Source organism: Sander vitreus, chromosome 11, assembly GCF_031162955.1.
Source record: "Sander vitreus isolate 19-12246 chromosome 11, sanVit1, whole genome shotgun sequence".
NCBI classification, from domain to species: Eukaryota; Metazoa; Chordata; class Actinopteri; order Perciformes; family Percidae; genus Sander; species Sander vitreus.
The window spans coordinates 19,019,411-19,041,421 of NC_135865.1; the positions used below are offsets into that span (position 1 = coordinate 19,019,411).

General features: G+C 40.7%; 2 protein-coding genes across 4 annotated transcripts in view; one reads left to right on the forward strand and one right to left on the reverse strand.

Annotated features, from left to right (window-relative positions):
• The window catches only part of gabpa (GA binding protein transcription factor subunit alpha), a 6,870-nt gene extending 3,946 nt beyond the window's left edge, over window positions 1-2,924 (forward strand). For both annotated transcript variants that reach the window (XM_078262113.1, XM_078262112.1), the window contains 4 exons: window positions 702-758; window positions 1,086-1,211; window positions 1,796-1,988; window positions 2,492-2,924. In XM_078262113.1, the coding sequence (XP_078118239.1) occupies window positions 702-758; window positions 1,086-1,211; window positions 1,796-1,988; window positions 2,492-2,711 (596 nt within the window). In that variant the 3' untranslated portion in view covers window positions 2,712-2,924. The remainder of the gene's footprint in view (window positions 1-701; window positions 759-1,085; window positions 1,212-1,795; window positions 1,989-2,491) is intronic.
• On the reverse strand, window positions 2,916-21,653 carry appb (amyloid beta (A4) precursor protein b). Of its 2 annotated transcripts, XM_078262108.1 has the most exons (18): window positions 21,441-21,653; window positions 17,429-17,596; window positions 17,165-17,294; window positions 16,946-17,058; window positions 13,904-14,094; window positions 13,550-13,809; window positions 13,223-13,390; window positions 11,540-11,673; window positions 11,324-11,398; window positions 10,543-10,701; window positions 10,115-10,243; window positions 9,816-9,915; window positions 7,258-7,325; window positions 6,568-6,706; window positions 6,361-6,414; window positions 5,835-5,926; window positions 5,609-5,755; window positions 2,916-5,482 (listed from the first exon to the last, which is right to left on the reverse strand). In XM_078262108.1, the coding sequence occupies exons 1-18, from the start codon at window positions 21,498-21,500 to the stop codon at window positions 5,381-5,383; spliced, it is 2,289 nt and encodes a 762-aa protein (XP_078118234.1). In that variant the 5' UTR covers window positions 21,501-21,653; the 3' UTR covers window positions 2,916-5,380. The 2 variants fall into 2 exon arrangements, with proteins under 2 accessions (XP_078118234.1, XP_078118237.1); XM_078262111.1 differs by lacking the exon at window positions 13,223-13,390 and having other exon boundaries at window positions 21,441-21,652.
• Between the last annotated feature and the right edge of the window lie 358 nt (window positions 21,654-22,011).

The following is a 22,011-nucleotide window of genomic DNA, read 5'->3' on the forward strand; positions in this document are numbered from 1 at the left end:
GTAATGAAATTAAGTGTGCTGGTGAGACCAATTTAGTATGTTTTTTCAAATCGTAAGTTTTCACTAACATTGGCAAGTCAGCATCGTGTGAGAAGTGTTGGTAAATGTGTGAGAGTTGGCAGCCCTGCACAACATATTTTCTGTACCACTTTAGCTGCACCGGTGCATGTAGAGCAGATCATTTTACGTGCACTAACGTGTATAAGCATGTGTTATTTTGTAGGGGTGGGAAAAATAATCGTTTCTTAGATGCATCGCGATTCTCTCTTGAACAATTCAATGCTCGATTCTGATAAGTTAATAATAGATAATAAAAAAAAGTGCTGATTTTTTATTTAAAAATTACTTAGAGTGACAAAAGATTTCATTAAAACTTGTGTGACAAATATGTCAAAGTCTAAGCTTTGTCTAGCTGCTTTGTCTAGGAAGTGATTAGCAAACTCAGATTTATATGTATATTTTTTAAAAACCACGCAAGGAAATGTACATAAAAAAATTGTTGCATCGAGATGCGTTGAGAATCGAATCGTTGGCCTCTGAATCGAATCGTGAGGTGCCAAGAGATCCCCCCCCCCTAGTATTTTGAGCTCTGTTGATCGTGTGTCAGCAGGGGTAAAATAAAGGCCAAAGTTGCATCGTTTGTACCTGGGACAGTAATCATGACCTGATGAATTAGTCCTAATCTCTTGTATGTATTTCAGATGTGTTGGCAAGCCAGGACCAGTCTGGAGGGGATGCTACTGTCACCATTGATCAGCGTAAGAGTTTTTTATATTGACAAATCAATGCCAAAGGGGAAATTAAAGGTCTCCATAAAGAAATGCTTTTGTAGACACTGTCAATTATGGACTAGATTTGGCTAGTCATGAGTTGCTAAAGTTATCTGATCTGATGAAACACGACACAGTGAGCCCTTTTACTTACCCATAGGGCAGCGATGTGATCTTGGACATTTTTTTTACTTTTAAAGGGAGAAAGTGTCCTTTTCTTGCAGATGGAATAGCTCTACTTACAGTACAGTGGACTCTAAACACTCTAAAAACAGTTGTTCTGATCATCGCTAACTTTACCTTCTGTGTCTCCAGCTGTGCACATAATCCCAACTCAAGTGAGCACACCCACTGCCATAAAGGTGTTGAAGCAGAACCGTGGCCCCAGAACTCCCCGAATTTCAGGGGGAGAGGAGCGCAGCTCACCTGGCAACCGAACAGGTACTACTCACCACACATAAGGACTCTGAATGTAGTTTGTATGTAAGCAGCTTATATGCTTCTTCAGATGCACTGCACAGCGATTGGCCAGGTATGTACAGATGTGAAAATAGGCGGAGCTTCAAGATGTCCATTTAATCCAATAATCGATTAGGAATTCTACAGAAAATTAAATGGTCATTTAATTTAAGTCATTTTGTGTGCCAAAAGCCTCCCAAGTGTGATATGTTGCTGATTTTCTCTGCCTTGAGTGATAATAAACTAATAATCTTTGAGTTTTGGACTGTTAATCAGACAATATAAGATATTTGAAGATTTTTTTCCTTGGGCTTTAGAATATTGTTTCAGACATTTATTCAAGTTTAAAAAAAAATAAATAAAAGAAAAACACCAAGAATATTGATTAATTGAGAAAATAATAACAGACTGACTCATCATGTTTGTATCAGCCCAACTCTACATTAAACGGTCCACAAATGTTGTGGCGCAGTGTTCTTTAATGCAAATGCATCTATTCTTTTATGTGAATGTCATTTTTATGACTATAACATTTTACACTGACTACCATGTTTCTCTGGTTCTAGGCAACAACGGTCAGATCCAGTTGTGGCAGTTCCTGCTGGAGCTGCTGACAGACAAGGATGCAAGAGACTGCATCTGCTGGGTGGGCGAGGAGGGCGAGTTCAAACTCAACCAGCCCGAGCTTGTGGCGCAGAAATGGGGCCAGCGCAAGAACAAGCCTACGATGAACTATGAGAAACTCAGCAGAGCCCTCAGGTTTGTTTATTTTTTGTAAAGGGAACTCCAGTAGTTTAGTAATGCACTTCCACGAAGTGGGAGAATAAAAAATGATCAAACTCAGTGCAGCAGAGGTTGACATATCCTGACTTTTAGTCCCTGGAAGGGTCAAGCTCCGGAAACTCTGGATCCTACATTTCCCGCAATGCAACTCAATAGCATATTTTCTTCCAACCCCTCTGCTTGGTAAACACAGGCTTGCTGTAAAAAAAAAAAAAACCAAGATGATGACGAACGCAGAGCTCCTTCAAGGCCACAGAAGGCATTATACAGCTGTTAACACAAGTGAATTCATGTGTAAAATCTGTTGAGTGTACCTTTAAGTCTGTGTGTGGGTGTCAAGGTGGCTTGTTGAAAAAGATGCACTATGATGGTGGTATTGGAAACATGACAGGATTTTTTACGTGACAATATACTCTTAAATTGTAGGATTTTATTTGGGCTTTGTGCAGCAAGATTTTGACTTTCATATTCTCATTTAGGTATTACTACGACGGGGACATGATCAGCAAGGTGCAGGGCAAGCGCTTTGTCTACAAGTTTGTGTGCGACCTGAGAACTCTGATTGGCTACAGTGCTGCTGAGCTCAACAACCTGGTGACCGAGTGTGAACAGAAGAAACTGGCTCGCATGCAGATGCATGGCATCGGTCAGCCCATCACTACAGTGACGCTGGCCACCACACTAGACAAAGACAGTTGAAGGAGAATGCATTAAAGCGCCCTCCAGCTGCCAAAGTTTGCTCTCAACCGCCGATTGGAAATCAAATCAACTTTCTTCTTTTTTGACACAACTGTGTTTATCAGGCACAGAAATGCAAGGCTGATCCCTGATCAGTGTGGATTAACTTTGAATAACTTTGTTATTGTCTTTACAGTTTGAAGTTAGACTGAGGCAGGTAAAAAGTTTTATCTTCTCTTTAACTCTAACCGAGAGAATTGTGTTCAGATGAGGAGGCGAATGTCTGTGTGTGATTACTGAGAAATGCTGTTGTGTGCATGTGACTGAATGCTTTAAGGTGTGACTGAGTTATGAGCTTTGTGTAAGGAGTTCCTTGTCTGTAGTTTAGGATCACTTCCACTGTATATACCGGTACTTAATGTTTTTGATAGCCACAAGGACAAGTGTATTTTCATACTTTCCATTTATACAGGACCTGTTTTGTATTTTATTTAGTGTTTGTTCCCTAAATTGCTGGACCCTTTTTTGTCCACTAGAGGGAATAAAGTGGCAAGCATTTTTCTTTTTGTGATTCAGTCTTTTCTTCAAGCTTTAAAAAGTAAATATTTATAATCCTGTATAAATCATAGAAAGAGATTCAAAATTACAAACAAGTCAAAGTTATGTACATTCAAAATTTTATTCATGGTATAGTGAGTGTAGAAAGCGGTTTCTTACTCTAAGCAAATGGTTCATGTAACTACACAGAGGGTCACTGAATCAATGAAAGGGAAAAAAAACTTTTTTTTTAACACAAGACTCCAAAGACACCCAGAGTGAGCATCAATACAAATTTTAAACCTTTGACCTGATTAAGAGCTTCAATTAGTGTGTCTGTACACTACGCGTGCGGACATGTGTAGAGAGGTGATATGTGTTGTATTTCTATGGTATAAAAGCACAATATGCATGTCACATTCATGTTTACTGGAGGTGGCGTTAATAACTTAGTTAAGGGAGAGGGAAATGTGTCTCTATGCTGATGTGAGTTGTGATCATCCTCACGAGGACTGTTAAGAGTCTTGAAAACAGATATGGCAAAGAAATATCCGCCACAGGACAAACGGAAGCACTGCACATGTATAGACAGGAAATGTAGAAAAATAGAATGTGCACGTGAGATCTTGTGAAGGAATGTGTGTGAAGAGGAGAAAACGTTTGATCTTTGTGGGCCAAACAAGTCCCGTCTTTTAAACAAATACTTCCAAAAGCTGCGCTGTACAATTTTGCTGACACGGCCAAAAAGCGAGGGTAAACAGGACAAATGGGACTTAGAAGTAAAGACGGAAGAACACGTGAACAAGGGAGAAAAAACTGAGAAGTGGAGCTTGATAATGAAACTGGGCAACAGAGTCAGATTTTGATCTTCCAAATATTTACAATCAAAAGAGAGTGGAATGATAAATCTGGAATGATACACTTTCAAAAAAAAACATCCTTTCTGAAGTTTGACCTCAGTTTTTAACAAAAACCCAGTGTGCAGCGACAGGGTAAATTGGCATTAGGGACTTAACAGCAATAATATTTGGTGATAATAATCAGACTTCCAATATGACAGAGTGCATAGAACGCAAACAGTAACAAAATCGTCTTCCTTTCGGATACTATTACACTTCATATATTACTGTACATATAGAGCATTTTGCCCATGCAGCTAACACAACAGTGAAGCATGGAGATGAGCGTAATGAGCCAAGATTCAGTTAAAGCAAGTCTGTGTGACAAAGCAGACTGGGTTCTGAATACTCTTTCTTCTTCATATCACAAGATCACAAAGAAGACACTAGAAATGTACAATCCTGCTAAAATATCTAGTAAGAGGACCGTTCCCGAGGACCTCAACATACAGTATACTGTATTTGTCATCAACATTGCCATGCACTACATATACTTACAGCTAATCGCCGTCTTAATATATTACACATAAAAAAATCAGAAAACAAAACATTCAATAATCTTCAACTTTTACATATGTTGATTACATATCATTTTTCTGAGTTTTTTTTCTCCTTTTTTGAAAAACAAACCTGAAACAGTTGGGCTTTAATTGTGCGAGGAGGTGCTCTGAGAGCCCCTCCTGCCATTGCCAGCTCTAAGAGCTGTTATGTCAGCCAACGCAGCACAGCTGTCATCGGAGAGGGAGATGAGTGGAGCAGTTTGAGGAAAATGCAACAGTTGGGGCGATGAGGGAGAGACTGGGAATTACACTGCTTGGATTTACACGTTTCTGGTCTCAGAGACTCGATATAAATCGTCAACAGGGTTTTTCAGTAAAAACACGGGCATTTTTGTTGTGATTGGCTGAAAAGTGCAGGTGAAACAGGGTACCCTTGTCTGATCAATGGCAGGTAAATGTGAGCTCAAGTGGCTCTTTACAATCGAGGGAACGGGGATTAAGAAGGCTTTGTTCCATGTCATTTTCCTTTGGCCCAAACCCCTGACTGAGACATTAACTGATACAAAGATTTCACTGATCTTTTCCCAACTTTCAAAACAAGATAAAAATCAGCCTTTGCAGTACTCTTTACGCCTTTGCCTTTAACAGGGCGAGAAAGTGACGGTGTAGGGGCTGAGGGCAAGGGACCAGAATGGAACAGACCCTACGAGTGAGAGTGTGGGGGGTACATCTGGAGAAAATGTTGAGCAGTTCTTTAGTTCTGCATCTGCTCGAAAAATTTGTAGGTGGGATTCTCGTAACCGTTCTGCTGCATCTTGGCCAGATGACGCTCCTCTGGTGTCACTGCTGCATCCACCTAGCAACACACAAAGGGGGTTGGTGAAGCAAAAAAAAAAAAAATGTAATAGACAACAAATGACAAACAAATGAACACACTGGCTGCATTTCACACAAAACCTATTTAAAAAGGGGCTTTCTTTACCTCAATTACACCGTGATGAATGGAAGTATATTGTTTCTTCCTCAGCATCACTAAGGTAATGACGATGACAGTTGCTATGACAACCCCTCCAACCATAAGTCCAATAATGGCACCTTTATTGGAGCCCACATCCTCAGCGAAAAACACCTGTCATTTAAAAAAACAAAGTTATTTATGTGCACAAAGTGCAGACACCACTGCACCAAAAAGATGATTTTTTTTATACCAGTTTTTGATGGTAAACTTCATAACCAGCACTTTGCCCCTCTTCAGTCTCCGTCCGCACTTTTGGCATCTCCTCTGGCTTCAGGGCAGATACTGAAACAAAATACACAGACAGGGTACTTAATAAAAATACATACATGTATAAAGACATTCAGTAGTGACATAGCATTTGTTTGTCCTACATACATTAAACAAAATGAAATGGGCAAAAAGAAATACTGCAATAATAATCACAGCCTTATCATGATATTAATAGGGTATTTACTTGGTTATTAGAGCTTAAGGACACACTGCATTTTGGGGAGTAACACTGAATGTAAACAACTTGTTTGTTTGCAACTTTTAAGATCTCATGCTGACAGATTTTGGTACATTTTTAACTTAACTTATCCTTGTGTGAGGACTATGCTAATAAACAATTACATGCAGACATGATCAAAGGTAATATTGATTAATCCTCCGGTCATGTGTGAAGCACTTCCTCGCAGCCATACTGGACTCAGAAATACACACAAACATACACTCACCAGGTCGCGTGGGGAGTCCTCTATCTGGAATTGGACGAGCATCCACAGGCTCAACTGCAGAAAAAAATATTCAAATAAAAAGGAGGCTTAGATGTCAAATTGCAAAGTGAAATTCAGTGGTGATTTCATTGAGCTCCTATCATTTTTAATTCTCATTTTATGAATTTCAAACTAGTATCTTTCTGTCTGTGTGTGTGTGTGTGTTACCGTGGTTCTCGGTGTTGGCCTGGTTGAAGCTCTCAGGATGGATGAAGCCCAGTCCGTCCAGGCCAGCGTCCATAGGAGCAGAGCTGTAGGCCTGATCAGGCATCAGAGCGTCGTTACCGTAACTCACTCTGCCGTCCACCTGCAAACACAGAGGAACATTAATTAATATGGACATAACGGTGTGGGACTGTGGGGAAAACTTTCTTTGAAAATGTCATCTACTCCCGATGATTACCTGCTAAACAGTGAAATGTCTGACACCCACAGGACTTCAACTCGCTGATGCCCAATACACAAAGCGGGAAAGTAATCATCTCTACAACTGTGATCTAACAGTCTAAATCTTTTTTGCCTTTTAGATACAGTATCCTCCTGGGAGATCATGTTTTTTTTTAAGATGGAACTGTTTGATTTCTTCACTCCTATTCATTTACTTTACTTGATTACAGTCGCCACTATCTGTGATCAGCTGAGCCATTATAAACAAAGTGTTTCTGCCTTTTGTTACTTTCTGCATTATATATACCATTCCTGTACCAAGCCTACACCCACGTTTCTGTGTGCGCATGGCCACTTTGTGTGCGACTCTGTCTCGTTCCACATAGGGCAGAGGTGATTCTATTCAGAGAGACAGTGCAGTTTATACAGTATAGACTTCATACATCTGTGAGTGGGTGCTACTCGACTCACCCGCCCATCGCTCTGCAGGGAAGAGACTTGCTGAGACAACTCAGATTGAACTCTCTGCATTATCACAGCTAGAAAGAAAAAGGAGAAAGAGAGCGTGAGAGAGGGAGACACAGCATTAAGATAGATGGTGTGTCCAGTGTCCTGATTACTGAAGACAAATCAACAGTAGAGATGCTGTGTTATCAGCACACCATCCATCACTGGACTTCATGCTGTTAAACTGGTTTTCATCCTCACTCAGCAGTACTAGAGGTTGTGTGTGGCTCATAGGTGGGGCTACTTAATGAAGTCTGTATGTTTTTTTTAGTTTGTCAGGGACAATGCAGCGCACATTATTACATACATAATTATCATAGTCAAAGCCATGACAATATGTGTAGATGTGTTGCATAAAAGGTTTCTAGCCAATTGGCTAATTTGCAACCCCAGTCCCTGGTCAAGCCTTTCTAGAAAAATAATCCAAATATAATTTTTAAAAAGAACTACATAGTGTGAGTTACACAATCATGCAGCAAATACATTGTATACTAATATATTACATCAACATTTCACAGAGTTGTGACCACATTACACAGAACAGCACATCACGTAACAACACAAACCCCAAGTACCCGGACGCTCACACTCACTCACCTATACCCTAACCATAACCTTGGCAGCCATATACAAACAGCCATGTATCCACAGACAATACATTACTACAACACAACTGACTCAGGGGTTACATGCAGTTGCCACCCACTGCTCCCCTTGTGGCCACTCTCCTTGTATTTGTTTTTGTCACAAAAGGACAGAGTACGGCTGGAGCTAGATTATTTGCGCAAAACTTAATAAAGCTATCAAAACTTAAAAGCTTGTATTTCTGTACTATCAAACAGTGGTGCCACATTGTTGGTTTCCGATCCATTATTTTCAGTGCCTGTTTGTATAACGATATGATGGGTTTGACTGTTGTCTGGGAAGCTTGGCCCCATACAGTAACACAGTAGGATAAGTGAGAGAGTATCTGTTGTATGTATGTTAAGGCTGGTGGTAATATTTAGGTTGGTTAATCTGATAATTCTAATATTTGAGCTCATCTTTCTTTAAAATGAACACAACAAAAATAAAACACATATTCAGCATACTGACAAGGGCTGCTACCAACCATTATTTTAATGTTTATTTTTCAATCTTATATTTTCATATTTATTTTCGCTTAGTCTGCTGATCATATTGTGCCAAACTAATCAACTATTCATTTGGTGTTTAATGTTTCTATTAATTGACTAATCAATTAATTAAAGGTGCAATATGTAATACTGACAGCTAGTGTTTAAAATTGTTACTGCAGTACAAATTCAAAATACTGGAGAGAGTCGTCTCCCCCGCCCCCTCCTCCCCAGACTCGAAGTTCACAGAGGATGCCAGGCTGAGACTAGCCTGGCTCTGCCCTCCTACGTACTTCCGCTCAATTTTCATTTTCCTTCACTACTCTGTCTGGGTTTGCGGTATATTCTTGGGTTTTCTCCGGTCAAATATTTGGCGGCCCAATCAGTGAACAGAGGGAGTGGCTGACAGCGATGACGTTGAGGACGTGCACTAGAAAGATGCAAGCGAAGCCATTCGGTCCGTTGTGGCAACGCTGCCGAATATCCAGAAGTTAAAGCCCGAGCAAGAACAAGAGTTTTGTTGGTGGCCATGATGTTGTGGCCCTCCTCCCCACAGGGTTCAGGAAAAGTTCCAGCTCGCTCCATTAGTGGTGAAGGAGTTGGCTAAGGCTAACGCTAGCGATGCTAATGCTAAATATAAGCCGATAGTTGTTGTCGGTCTCCCCTCTTGTTGCACATGCGCATGACATACGTCACGACCAAACGTTAGCGATTGGTTATGGCAGGTCCAGAGTGGCTCTGGGCAGATCCAATAGTTTTAAACTTCAACAGAGTACCCGCCTTCAAGGAAGTTAACACTTGTCAATGGAGAGAGGCCAGACTCTGTACAAATGAAATGTATGAGAGTCTGGTAGGACCAGGCTAGGCTGAGACCACAGCATTCACAACAGCTTAGAATTACGATAGGAACCGCTAAAAATACCACTACCTTGCCATTCTCTCCACCCGACGGAACACACTTTATTGGCTTAGAATTACGGCAACAATCGCTTCCCGATTTACAGCCCCCCCCCCACAGGCTACATGTTGTAAACAGCCGTGGCCCGCCTGACATGGTCTTCCGGTAACGTTAGCAGTTAGCAGGGTTAGCATGGTGGTGTTAGCCAGGACCAGTCGGGATCACTTTACTGGCTGTGTCTCAATTGTTTTTGAAGGTAACCAACTCGGGTACTCTAGCTATATAATTCAATGTGAGTAGCTATACAAATGTTGAAATGACATAAAATGCCCGTCCCTTGTAGCCGTGATAAATTAGCCTGAAGCTAATGCTTACCTGTTCCAGAGAAAATTTGAATGTAAATATGACACTGTAATCTTAAATAGCATTTGATAAATAGTGAAACCTCATATCCAGACTGTAAAAAAAACATCATACAGTTGGTAAGAAATATAAAAGCCGACACTTACAGACTTGGTTTTGGATCTCATTCGCCACACTGGGCACTTTGTAGAGCAGACCGACAGACTGATTCATCCTCTCGTCGATCACACGCAGGTGGGTCAAAACCTAAAAAGGTCAGAAGAAAGTAAAGAAGTTCCTGTTAAATTATGAAATCATAATTTCTAAAAACCTGCATGAATGTATCATTTTATTTTAGGCCATGCCAAGAATGTAACAACACAAGCATTTAAAATCCTTTTTTTTTCACATTGCAGGTTTGGTACAGCTAAAGGGGTTTTGCCTGTATGTAAACGAGGTGGAGTACCTGAGGTCGGATCTGTGCAGCCTTTTTGGGATCGACCGTGCGGACATGCTCGTAATGTTTCAGCGTGTGCTGCCTGTCCTTCTGCTCTGCACGGACGTACTTCTTCAGCAGGCTCAACACCTGACGAGCCTGGAGTTGGCAGTGTTGTATGGTGTTAGTGCGATTATGAAACATATATGAGGTGTTGTTTTTAGTCTATATACACTTTATTATATTTTCTGCCAGGTAAGACTGCAGAATACATTAATACATATGGGAAATGTACTGAAACAGCTATTGTTACTCTCAAAACTCTCCCATTGACTGTGAACACACCCATGACTTCTTGTAACAGCTCAGCTTCTGTTGAAAAGTCCAGGTGTGTGTGTGTGTGTGTGTGTGTGTGTGTGTGTGTGTGTGTGTGTGTGTGTGTGTGTGTGTGTGTGTACCTGTGGAGGGTTGGCCTGTAGGGAACTAAGGTAATTTTCCAGAGCCAGGCGTCGGCGGCTGTTGAGCAGAGCTTCCACCCGGGCCATGTGGGTTTCCACCAGCTGCTGCCTCTCTCCTGCTGCCTCCCACTCCAGAGCCTCCACCTTTTCCTGGAAGTGCTGCAAATATGGTACCTTTAGCAATAATCCATTTTACTATATATCTCATTATAAATACCAACAGTTATGGTTATAGTTTTATTAGAATCCTTTACCACACTCTGTGGGCTGCACATAAAAACGTTTTCAGAAATACACATTTACCATGAGCAATCATGTTGCTAAAACAATTTTGATACTTTGATACAAAAGTGTCACATTTCTTTTTTGGTTTTACTTTCAAATAAGTTTGTTTATGAAGTTGCGCATGTTGTTCTTACATAAATGGTACTTTTTTAGTTTTTCTTTTAAAATGTGATCAGAATTTTTTTGTGGTGATCAAGTTAAAAACAGATATTAAAAATATTATTAAAAGTTATCCTGTATCCATTGTTCAATTCCAAGTCAACTATATGGCAGAAAACTAATTTCTGAGTGTTTCTACATCGAAAATCACTCTTTTTTTGAGGACACGTCTTCATACATAAATTTATCCAATCAAAAGTGATTAAGTAATAAGTGTGTTTTGGCTAAATCCAATATAATGGAACTCAAAAATGTACATAAAAAACACCTTTGACATTTACAAAATGATGGTATACAATTTACAGAAATACAGAAGAAGCTGTGATGTGTGTCCTACCTGGATGACAGCCTTCTTGTCAGCGCGAGGAAGGTTCTTGGTCTGCCGCTCTGCCTCTTCCCACTCCCTCATCACCTGGACATAAAGAGTGTGACGTCAGGGACAAAAGCATTACAGACCGACAGATTCTGGCTCGTTAGACATTTGGACACCTTGATAGGGCAATATTTCCGGACAGTAAATGTTTTGGATGTTAACCTTGACACACAAACATACCTGGGACATCTTTTCCCGGTGTTTGGCCTCTAGGCTTTCCTTGGCCTTCTGGAAGTCAGAGTGTTCGTGGTCGTCCCCAGGAGATTCGAGGTATTGATCCACGGCGTCTGGAGGACTAGGGGCCATGGTGGGCACTGGAGAAGAACATAGAGGCAGGAATCAAACACAGGGCAGGAAACACTCAGAGGGTTATAAGAGAACAAGTAAAGAGGATGCATGAAAGGTAAATGCAGAAAAAAAAACAACCACTAAACACATCTGAAACACACAATGCAGTCTACTGAGGCAACATCGCACAGGGTTTCAGCCACATAGACATCAATGAAATTTAACATACAGCAGGAACAAGTGTAAAACATACGATATGTTACAATACAAACACAAATAATGGTATTCAAGACACAAAGATTATCAAGGGACAAAGGTGGATTAGTTTCCCAGTACAAGTATTTATTTATTGTGGGAGCCTAGAGATAAGATGAAAAGTGCAGAGTCAGGATGAGGGCAGGCGCTGCACCACTGGTGTACGGGTGGAAACAGAAAATCAACCCATTAACCTTTAACAACACCCTCCCCCATTCTCACTCAGCTGGTTAGGGCATGTTTATGACATCGTTAAAGAACCACAACTGCCAGACCAGACTACTACAGAGCTGCAGCAGCAGACACAAGACCTTGCAACTGCAAGGCATGCAAACACACGTGTGTAGAAATGCATGCAGACGCACACTGACATTCGAGGTTGAGTATTTACGCTGCCTTGTCCACATGCTGTATCAGTTAGTGTTATTGGTTAGAAAATAATGAAATAAGTAATTAAATGATTTTGAAGTGAATAACTACTAGAGTGTCATAGCTGCTTTTCAAAAGGGACACTACCATGTTCAAACATTATCAGCTAAACTACGGACTCTTGTGTATGTGTAAAATGGCTGGTGATATTCTATATTTATCTTATTGTCAACAAATCCCATGTAAAGACCAAAGCCAACAATGAATTAATCCGACTAGGAAGTATTGTCTGTGTAGTAGAAGCCTGATATAGTTTATTCCTCTGACATAAGCCTCCCTTATTAAAAAGACGTCAATGAGCCACACTGTTGCACTGGCTGACATGTTTCATGGATTCTGTAACTTGGTTTTTTAATTAAATCCTACATTCATTGTACTAATTGACAAGCTCTAAATACTAACTAGAGAACCAAATTTGTGGTGCCCAAGAGATGCCTTTATTTACTCTTGTTAAAATTACATTAGCTAATGACTATAGTGCCCAGATGTATTAGGAAATTACGGAGCACTTTCAAACAATGAAACTATACGTTTGTGACACATTTAACAAATTTAAAGATATTTTCTTTGCTTTCTGTGAAAGGTACACAAACACAAATATGTTATACCAGGGAGATGGGGGATTTCATGACCATGTCCTTTCAAATCAGAAGATATGTTTTTATCTTGCTGAGAAAGTAATCCTATAATACTCAACACAAGACCAGAAGACAAGCAACCTAATCCACTTGTCAGTGCTCCGAGTGAGAGAGAGAGAGCCATTAGACACTCAGGACAGGGAGAGGCAGAGGAAGTTAATGACACAAAAAGACAATCTGCAGCAGTCTGAGGACAGGAATCAGACTCGTGTGGACACTTCAGGGTTTAGACGGCTCCGATCCTGGGACTTACACGAGCTGCCGCAGACAGCTAGGCAATACTCCTCCGAGCCAAAGTTATTCCTGTTGCCCCCACAGCCCCCAAACAAGAAGGGAACACAGCGGCCCTTCTCAGGCACGAAGTACCAGCGCTCCAGCATGGCATGACATGGGCCCGACTCAGCACGAGCCCAACAAACGGCTAAGATATGTACACACAGCCAAACGCAAATGAAATCTCAAATAAAAATGAATGCAGAATGTGAGCTTGTTAGGTCATCAACAAAACAACACACAATGAAAAACAACCAATAAATGAATACATGTAAACAAAAAGGTTTGTATTCGCTCGATGTCTTACCTCGAACGACTTCCTCAACTGATTCAGTGGTGGTGGTGGTGGTGGTTGTCATGGCGATGTTAGCGTTGTGCTCATCGCTATCCCGTTCGTTGGTCACGTCGTTGTCTTCCTCGTCGTCGTTGTCGTCCTCCTCCTCCTCCTCTTCTTCTTCATCATCATCATCATCATCTTCGTCGCCATCTCCGTTTTCATCCCTTTCAAAAGTCTCCGCCTCTTCACCCTCAGCGTTGACTGGCTCTGTGTCTGCCGGGCGCGACATGCTGCAGAGAGAGCAGTTGGTTTAGTCTATGTATCAACACGTGTGTGTCCATCAGACTAGATGAATATGTGATGAATGTGTGCGAGGGATGGTACCTATTATCAGAGTATTCGGTCTCAGCTCCGCCCCACCAGACATCTGACTCCTCCCCTTCTAGCTCTGAGCTGTCTGACTCTCGCTCCACCTCCGCCGGGCAGCAGACAAACTCCACCCCTCGGAAACGGTCAATACCACATGGCAGCAGCATCCCGTAGTCATGGAGATTCATAGAGCGGTCTCCACAGGACTACATTTTTAAAAACAGGCATTAAAGGTGACTTCCTACAGCGCTATAAACAACCAACATGAAAGGTCAGTGTATGTTTTGGTCATTCAATTTTAATTTCATTAACAGGTATTAAAAAACGAATGGTTATTTGATTTTTGTTTTAAAATACAAAATTTGAAATTGAAATACAAGGCGTTTTTTCCTTTTCGTTGTCAAAAGGGAATGTGAAAATTTAAAACATGCTTCAATTTTCATTTTCTATTTCATATAACAAAAAATGTAATCACTAGAAAACAGAAATGAAAAAATGCCATTTTTTTCATATTCTGAGACCGGATGTTGCATTTTCAAGGCAGTAGCACGTTCTCTTAATACATCCATGACTAGCACCGGTGTAGCCTACCAGTTTTGCTTTAAACCAGGCTGCAGTTGAGGGTAACTATAGCCTAACTTCCTGAGCGACTGATCATCCGTTTTTTTGCACCTCTTTACATAAATATGGCTATGAAATACATCATGAAATACATAAATGAGGCATACATATAAACATATGCATTAGTCATTATAGTTCAATAGCCTATATGTTTTACTTATATTTATTTCAGGGGACTTTTATTTATTTCCGTCTATTTATTTGCACGTTATATTCAAAGGGAGTTTGGTTATCTCACAGACTCAAACTAAAAGCAACTAGCAAGCCTGCCTGACATCAGTGCATCAAAGCATATCACTATCTGCAAAGAAATGAAAATATGAATAAAACACAAGCGCAGCAGATTCGTCTGATTCCCAGCTTAGCTAGAGCGGGTAACGCTAGCTCTGCAGACGGACCAGAGTCAGTCAGCACCGGGGAGCGAACATAGAGCGAACCGGGGACCCAGGTCATAGGGCTGGTGGCTAGCTGCTAGCTAGCTGCAGCGGCAGCAGCGAACATTATAACATTAGACCCAGCACCAGAGGTCTGATCCCGAACCGCCGGTTGACTTTCTGCCAGATCAGCAAGCTTAACGGCAGCAACCGAAAGTTTGCTGGGACCAGACTTTGGCGCTGTAACGGTAACGTTAATGTAACAGTAACGTTACAGCTGTGAACTGAAAGTCAAGTCCTCAGCTGGTTAGCCAGTTGGTAGAGACAGAGAGTCAGAGGAAGGCAGGGAGAGAGGGTTATAAAGAAATGTGACATTATGAAATAAAAGTCCCTCCAAGCATTATCAAGAGTATAGCTAGGTTTTCAAAGTAATTTTAGCCTGGGCTGAAAGCAACACTGACAGTGGTAGCCTACACTGGCGCTGTTGCATTGGAAATGACAACATCCGGTCTCTGAATATGAAAAAACAGGCCTTTTTTCGTTTCTATTTTCGAGTGATTTTATTTTTTGTTATAAGAAATAGAAAATGAAAATAAAAACATATTTTAAATTTCTCCCATTCCCTTCTGACCATGAAAAGGAAAACATTTTTTTTTTATTTTAAAACGAAAATCAAATAACCATTCGTTTTTCGTTTTTTAATACCGGTTTATGAAATGAAAATCGAATGACCAAAATATACACTGACCATGAAACCACACAACATTCAATCATTTCACAACGATATGAGAGCTTATTGTGGTGAAGTTTGGTGATTGGAGATAGGGAGTGTAGCCCCACACCAGTGTTTCCGCTAGGAAATGTGGGCTACTTGCTACAGGCAGAGAGGCCAAAAGAATTAAATCAATGGACATAACATTGTGCTGATCTGAATTAAAATTGGCATGTTGGCCATTTGCTAGGCAGAGGAAATAAAATAATACAAACTACAGTACAAACAAACTGGCTCATAAAATTATAAGGTGCCGACTTGAATCAAAATAATTGTTAATAATCTTTCTGCAACTCGCGATGCGCATGAGCCTCTGCCTTTCCCAAGGCGACTTCGCTGCGTTGTTTTGATGCGGTTCTGCAGGGAGAAGCCTCTCTCTGCTGACACAATGGAGACGGAAATGAAGCAGGCTACCTTGACGAGTTTGACCCACTCCGCATAGATTTCATCGTAATCCCTAATAAGCACCACACAGGCTGTTGAGAAAGTCTAGCCTCCGTAACCGCGCAGGGCTGTCACCATAGGGATGGTATCTCGATTTGCGTTTGTGACATTAATGAGAGGGGCTGTAGCTGGTGCCGATTCGTCCTCGCTGGTAATTTCTTGGCTTAATTTACCTTAGACCGGCCGCCGCTTGGTTTTATAAAGTAATTCACAATATTTATCTGATTCGCCATGGCTTGGGCTTTCCCGCTTCCTTGTCGCCGTTAGACTACTGTAGTTTGTAAATCTACAGTAGTCTATTCCTGCATTCAATCAGAGCGAGAATGCAACATGTAGTTTTTTTTCCTTTATCACATACGCTACAGTCTACAGTCATTTTTTAAATGAAAAAAACATGATTGTTCATTGTTTTAGTAAAAAAAAAAAAAAAAAAGATATGAAAACCACTGTAGCCTATTTTAACACAATTCAAATTGTGTAGAGGGAATTATTTCCACCGATCATTCTGACCTGAAACTATTTTTTTTATTTTTATTTTTTTTCGGTCAATGACCAGTAATTACCGGACAATAGAAACTCAGCCCCACACTCATAATTCAGCTCTAAATCACCGATTATTATTATAATAGAGGTTTAAAAAATTATCTTGGATGACTGAACATGAATGAACACTCAGAAAGGAACGACGACAAACTGGAACAAAGAGGTGGAGGCGGTTGACAGCAGAACGGAGGGAGGATGAAATTAGGGAGTGCTGAGTCATTCTAGCAAATATAATGATAGAGGGAGCATAACATACAATATGAAGTTCATACAGTGACATTGAATGCTGTGATATTGTCTCACCTCTTTGGCTACAGTGTGCCAGTGCAGGTGGCTCTCACACTGGTCCATACGCTCCTGGTGCAGGAACTTACATTTGTCAGGAACGAGCAGGGCATCGCTCACAAACTCCCCAACTGAAACATAAACACGCCTTTGCTCATTACAGGTAGTTAGTATATCCATTCACAACCATATGAAACATGCTCAGTAACATACACCTATATCATTAAAACTGGTTACCCAGGCAGCGGTATGGCACCACAATGTGAGTGTGACTACGGCACTGCTTGCGGCCTTTCTTGCACCAGTTCTGGATGCTGACGGGCTGGTTGGCCTCCACAACATTTGTGATTTGCAACTCTGGGTACACCTGAAGAAAAGTGAGAGATTCTTATGTTCTTTCTCACTACATTAGCTTTGTCTTCCTGTCTTCTTGCTTGCTCTCTCACTGTCCCTCGGTTTCTCCGTCTCTGTCTAAATAGCAGTCTCACTATGTTTAAATACCTCTTGGCAGTACTGCAGGATGCCCTCCATGGTGCCGATACAGCTCTTGGTGCCGGAGGGGTCCGACTCCCATTTGCCACTCTGCACATTAATATGCATGTTGAGCTTCCCGCAGAACATGGCCACCTGGGGCTCAGTTAGCAACCCCACAGAGTCATCAGCAGGCACCTGGACAGACAAGGGACAACAATGAAAATGTGGTGCCAAACTGGTAAAGTAGAACTTAACCATTAATATCTTTTGATGCAGCTTATGTATATTCAGCCCCTCAGTTTATTATACTTTCACATACAATCCAGCACATACACGGTCTCTTCATGCAGTACTGGGATTATTGAATCCAGGATAAAGGCCTCTTAAATTACTCTAAAACATCAATGCACATTTAAGTTATTATATAAATAAATAAATACATAAATAAATAAAAGGAATGTACTACTGGTTTAAGCCTAAGCAAGGCAAGATACTCTGTTTCATCCCTATGAGCCAATAAGCCGGAGAGCTAATCATTACAGCCACAGAGCAGAACATGTGCCCATTGTTAGTCTGTCTTATGAGGTTTTATTCATTTCCCACATTAAAGAAAGTGCAATGAGAGTGTGGACAAGACCATATTGCCTATCATAGCAACGAATAAAGAAACGTATTAAACCACAGGCTATTAAAATCCAGCTGTGAGTGAATATGAGGTGCCTTTTCTTTCGCAGGGTTTCCCATACATTGATTTATTTGTGGCGGCTTGCCACAATTTCAACATTGACTGCCAAATGTTGATTTTCTTTTTTTTTTTTTTATTTAAAATTGGTAAAATCTTATTTCATTATCAATAGAGTTGCACACAGTGCATTGATTTACTCAGCCCCTCTTTGTCCCTCTCTCTCGGTTTGTGAAGCACATTTGTGACTAACCCCCTCCTCTCTGTTCACTACTGTTAACCACAGTAAACCTTTTGCTTTACCTTATATCTACAAGGTGAACTCATGGAAGACATCAACGTATGCTAGCTGTGTGGTGAGGCCCAGCTGTGACAGTAAATTAATCTGAAATTGAAAAGAAAAAGGGACCACTTGTGCCACCACCACAAACTCTAATTCTGTGGGAAACACTGGAACTGGCTTGGTCCAATGGGACATAGCTGTCTGCACTTATTGTTTTTCCTCCCTTTAACAATTGGAGGAAGCCTAAATGTGTTTCGCCTTCTGGGCCTTGTATTTTTCTGGCAGACATCGAGAGACTGATGCTGCAAGCTGGCTATCTACAAATTCATCTGTTGCCAGCCTTTAAATGACTAATTTTGGCTTGATCCTTTGTTTTCCTGTGAAGATCTGCATAATATTAGCTTCCTGTGAGTTCCTTTTTGTAGAAACTTCTCTCTTCTCACCTTATCAGCCCATTATTGTTATGTGTTGTCATTTATGTGCAATTACATTTACTTATTTAAGTGCCTTGCATCATATTGCACATCCATCTTGCTCATTCTGCTAAAACCAAAACAGTTAAAAAAAGAAAAATACAAACTGCAGCAGTAAGCAGTAGGTGCATGAACCAACGCCCAGTTGAAAACGGGGATGGAGTGTTATAGGAAAGTGTGTTACAGAATATAAAACAAAATGATGTTCAGATATAGAATATGTGATGTGCTGAATGAGAAGACAACTCAGAATAGTAGTCCCAACACCTGCCAACCAAATATCAGTCCATTGGCAGTTGTCCACCCCACATACCACTGACACTTTGAAGTAGAGATGTTCCGATACCGATACCAGTATCGGCTCCGATATTGCCTAAAACGCTGGTATCGGGAAGTACTGGAGTTTATGCACCGATCCGATACCACGTAATAAAGCCCTAAAATATCTACGTTAAAGTAGTTTATGTTCGTTTTCCGTTACAACTGACTGTCAAACTGCATAATAAAAGAAAGTTCTGTGGCATTCGTTTGTGTTTGTTCATGTTTCACAAAGAGTTTAACTAGAGCCAGACCGACATACAAAGATAGAAATAATATCACATCCATACAGAGATAGTAGTATACAGTTGTTAAAACATAATAAAATATATGACACACTGGTATCGGATCAGTACTTGGTATCGGCCAATACGCAAGTTCAGGTATCAGAATCGGTATCGGAAAGCAAAAAATGGTATCGGGCCATCTCTACTTTGAAGTGTCCTTCAAATTATGTTTCTTGTATACACATATAAGCCACAAGACACAGTTATAGCAAGTCATGTGTTACCAGTAAATTGCTCATGTGTTTATTAGTCTAGGATTACACTGAGACAACCAGTCGGACCTGGTCTTACATCAAAGAAACGGCTCAAAAACTCTCCTTGTAAATGTGAGGGATTGTGGCAGCAGTACAACAAAAGTTATCACATCTAGGTATTGGTGCTGCAGGGCCTGCGTGACTCTTTCAATCATGACTCAGCCTAAAAAAACATCCAGTACAGAAAGGGAATACATTGAAACACAATGGTTGGATTTAACTACATTAAATGGGTAGCCTATAAAGCGAGTCTAACCAGATACATCATAGGACCCTATGAAAAATTTTACAGCAAAGCTATGAAGTAGGAACAGTATTGTAACACCATAGCACACAAAAATATAACAAAACATGATAAGTTTCTTTGAATGAAAAGTCCCACCCAAATAGTACAGCTATAGTATCTCAGGACAATCATGACAACAGGGTGATATTTGTTAAGTCAAAGTTATTGAATTCTATATCAAATAGTGGGACTTCCGAATTCTGCTGTATAAATTTTCACTGCAGCGCACAGGGGTTTACTTTGAGTGGGAAACCTACAGTAGGTGTGTTATTATATTGAGTCTGCACTATAGGAAAATTCCTGACTTGCACCCCTAAATGAAGTATGGTAATGAGAAAACAGCTGTATGCATCGAATGATTTGCATGATAATGTAATGTAGATCCTGTTTCTAGCTAAATTTAAGCTGTGTGCATATTCTCTGGTCCTGCACAGCACCAGCAACAGCAGCAAACTGCAGGCGCCATCTTGCCTGTGTCAAACTAAAAAGGCTGCATCCTTTTTTTTTTCTTCTCCATTCTCCTCAGCAATATCACAATCCTGCAGCTGCAACGCTGCTGGACTGGACCAAGTGGGCCGCAGCAGCACCAAATAACACTGCACATTAGCATTCCTAAAAAAAACAACATCCGTCGGTATCAGGGGGCATAACTTATGCACATCAAAATGGAACGTGTTGTGTTTGTCAGGTAACGTTATAAGGTTAGCTAGTGTATTGACGTTTTTTTTTTTAAACCGTAATGTTTATAAACTGACTGCATATGGTGTTATGTTAGCCACACTAGCGGTTGCCATGCCAATCCCGTGTCATTTTCTAATAAAAAGCTAGCGTTATAGCTCTTTAGACCCTATCAGTTTCACTAGTTAGCTAGCTAGGTGACTTAACGTAGCTATCGAACTACTCATAAAAAGATAACAGCGACTAACCAACTAACAAGCGCTATACAGAACTGCGTAAAGAAACTCCCCTAGACTAATCAAAACATGTCTAATATGGCAGGGACAAGCTGTCAATCACTGACATCTAACGGTAACGTTAGGCCTTGCTGACATGATTTTGTTTGCTAATTCTACGCAATACATGTGCGTAACACTATTAAAGTGTAATATTGATGGGCACATAGCTACGTGTTCAAAACTGTCAGGGAAAACGAATTAGCTGTTTTAAAGGAAGAATGGGCCTCGTCAAAGCCCAGTTATGATGTTTTCTTCGGTAGCAGCACGGTTTTTTAACTGTTAACGTAACATAGCCTTAATGTCATCAGTGGAACGTTCTAACCTAAAGTTACCTAGCTACTATTTCACTCACATTTTAACCGTTATTTTATTGCGTCTTTATTTAGCTAGACGCGGTGGTTGGCACTGTGGTCGGTTTGATGACAGCTGTGGCTACAGGCCCGCAGATGAGCGGCTCACCGACTCACACAGCCTCATTTCTCCGTTGTAAGGGTACTCACCTCGGATGAAAGCGTCAAGGTCGCCACCAGTAACAGCAGAAACGCCGTGAGCTCTCCCATGCCGTCCTCCCAGTATCCAGCACCCCCGTTATGGTCACGAATTTTCCGTTCCAAATAAAAATGTCAACGCAGGTGAAGATACGTGTCGTCAACAGCGGATGAAGTGTCCCGAATCCCTGTGATCCCTCCCTATTTAGCTAGCTCCTGACTGTGAGAGGCTGGATATGTGGATGTGTGTGGATGTGTGTGGATGTGTGTGGATGTGTGTGTGTGTGTGTGTGTGTGTGTGTGTGTGTGTCATTGACGAATATGATTTATTATATAATTAATTTGTTTTTTCTAAGTGTTAACAATGAGATGATGTGGTTTATGCAATCAATTAACACTGCTTTTGTCATTTTTTTTACAATACGGAAAGAAATTGGCCACCAAAAAAAGTAATTTGGTTTTGTATATTTAAAAAGTGTCACCTGCTGTAAAAAATTTAATTTAAATAAATAAAATTGGAATTTTTTTAAATTAATTTGCAGTTAACTATTCATGAACAAACCTGATTTGACAGTGATGTTGA

Bases quoted from the DNA above. Each gene is read 5' to 3' on its own strand.
- appb (XM_078262108.1), bottom strand. From the start codon at position 21,500: ATGGGAGAGCTCACGGCGTTTCTGCTGTTACTGGTGGCGACCTTGACG. The intron at 17,295-17,428 runs GTATTTAAACAT...ACTTTTCTTCAG, and splicing joins TCCTGCAGTACTGCCAAGAG to GTGTACCCAGAGTTGCAAAT. The intron at 5,756-5,834 runs GTATAAAAAAAA...TTTAAATGACAG, and splicing joins AAGTTTACCATCAAAAACTG to GTGTTTTTCGCTGAGGATGT.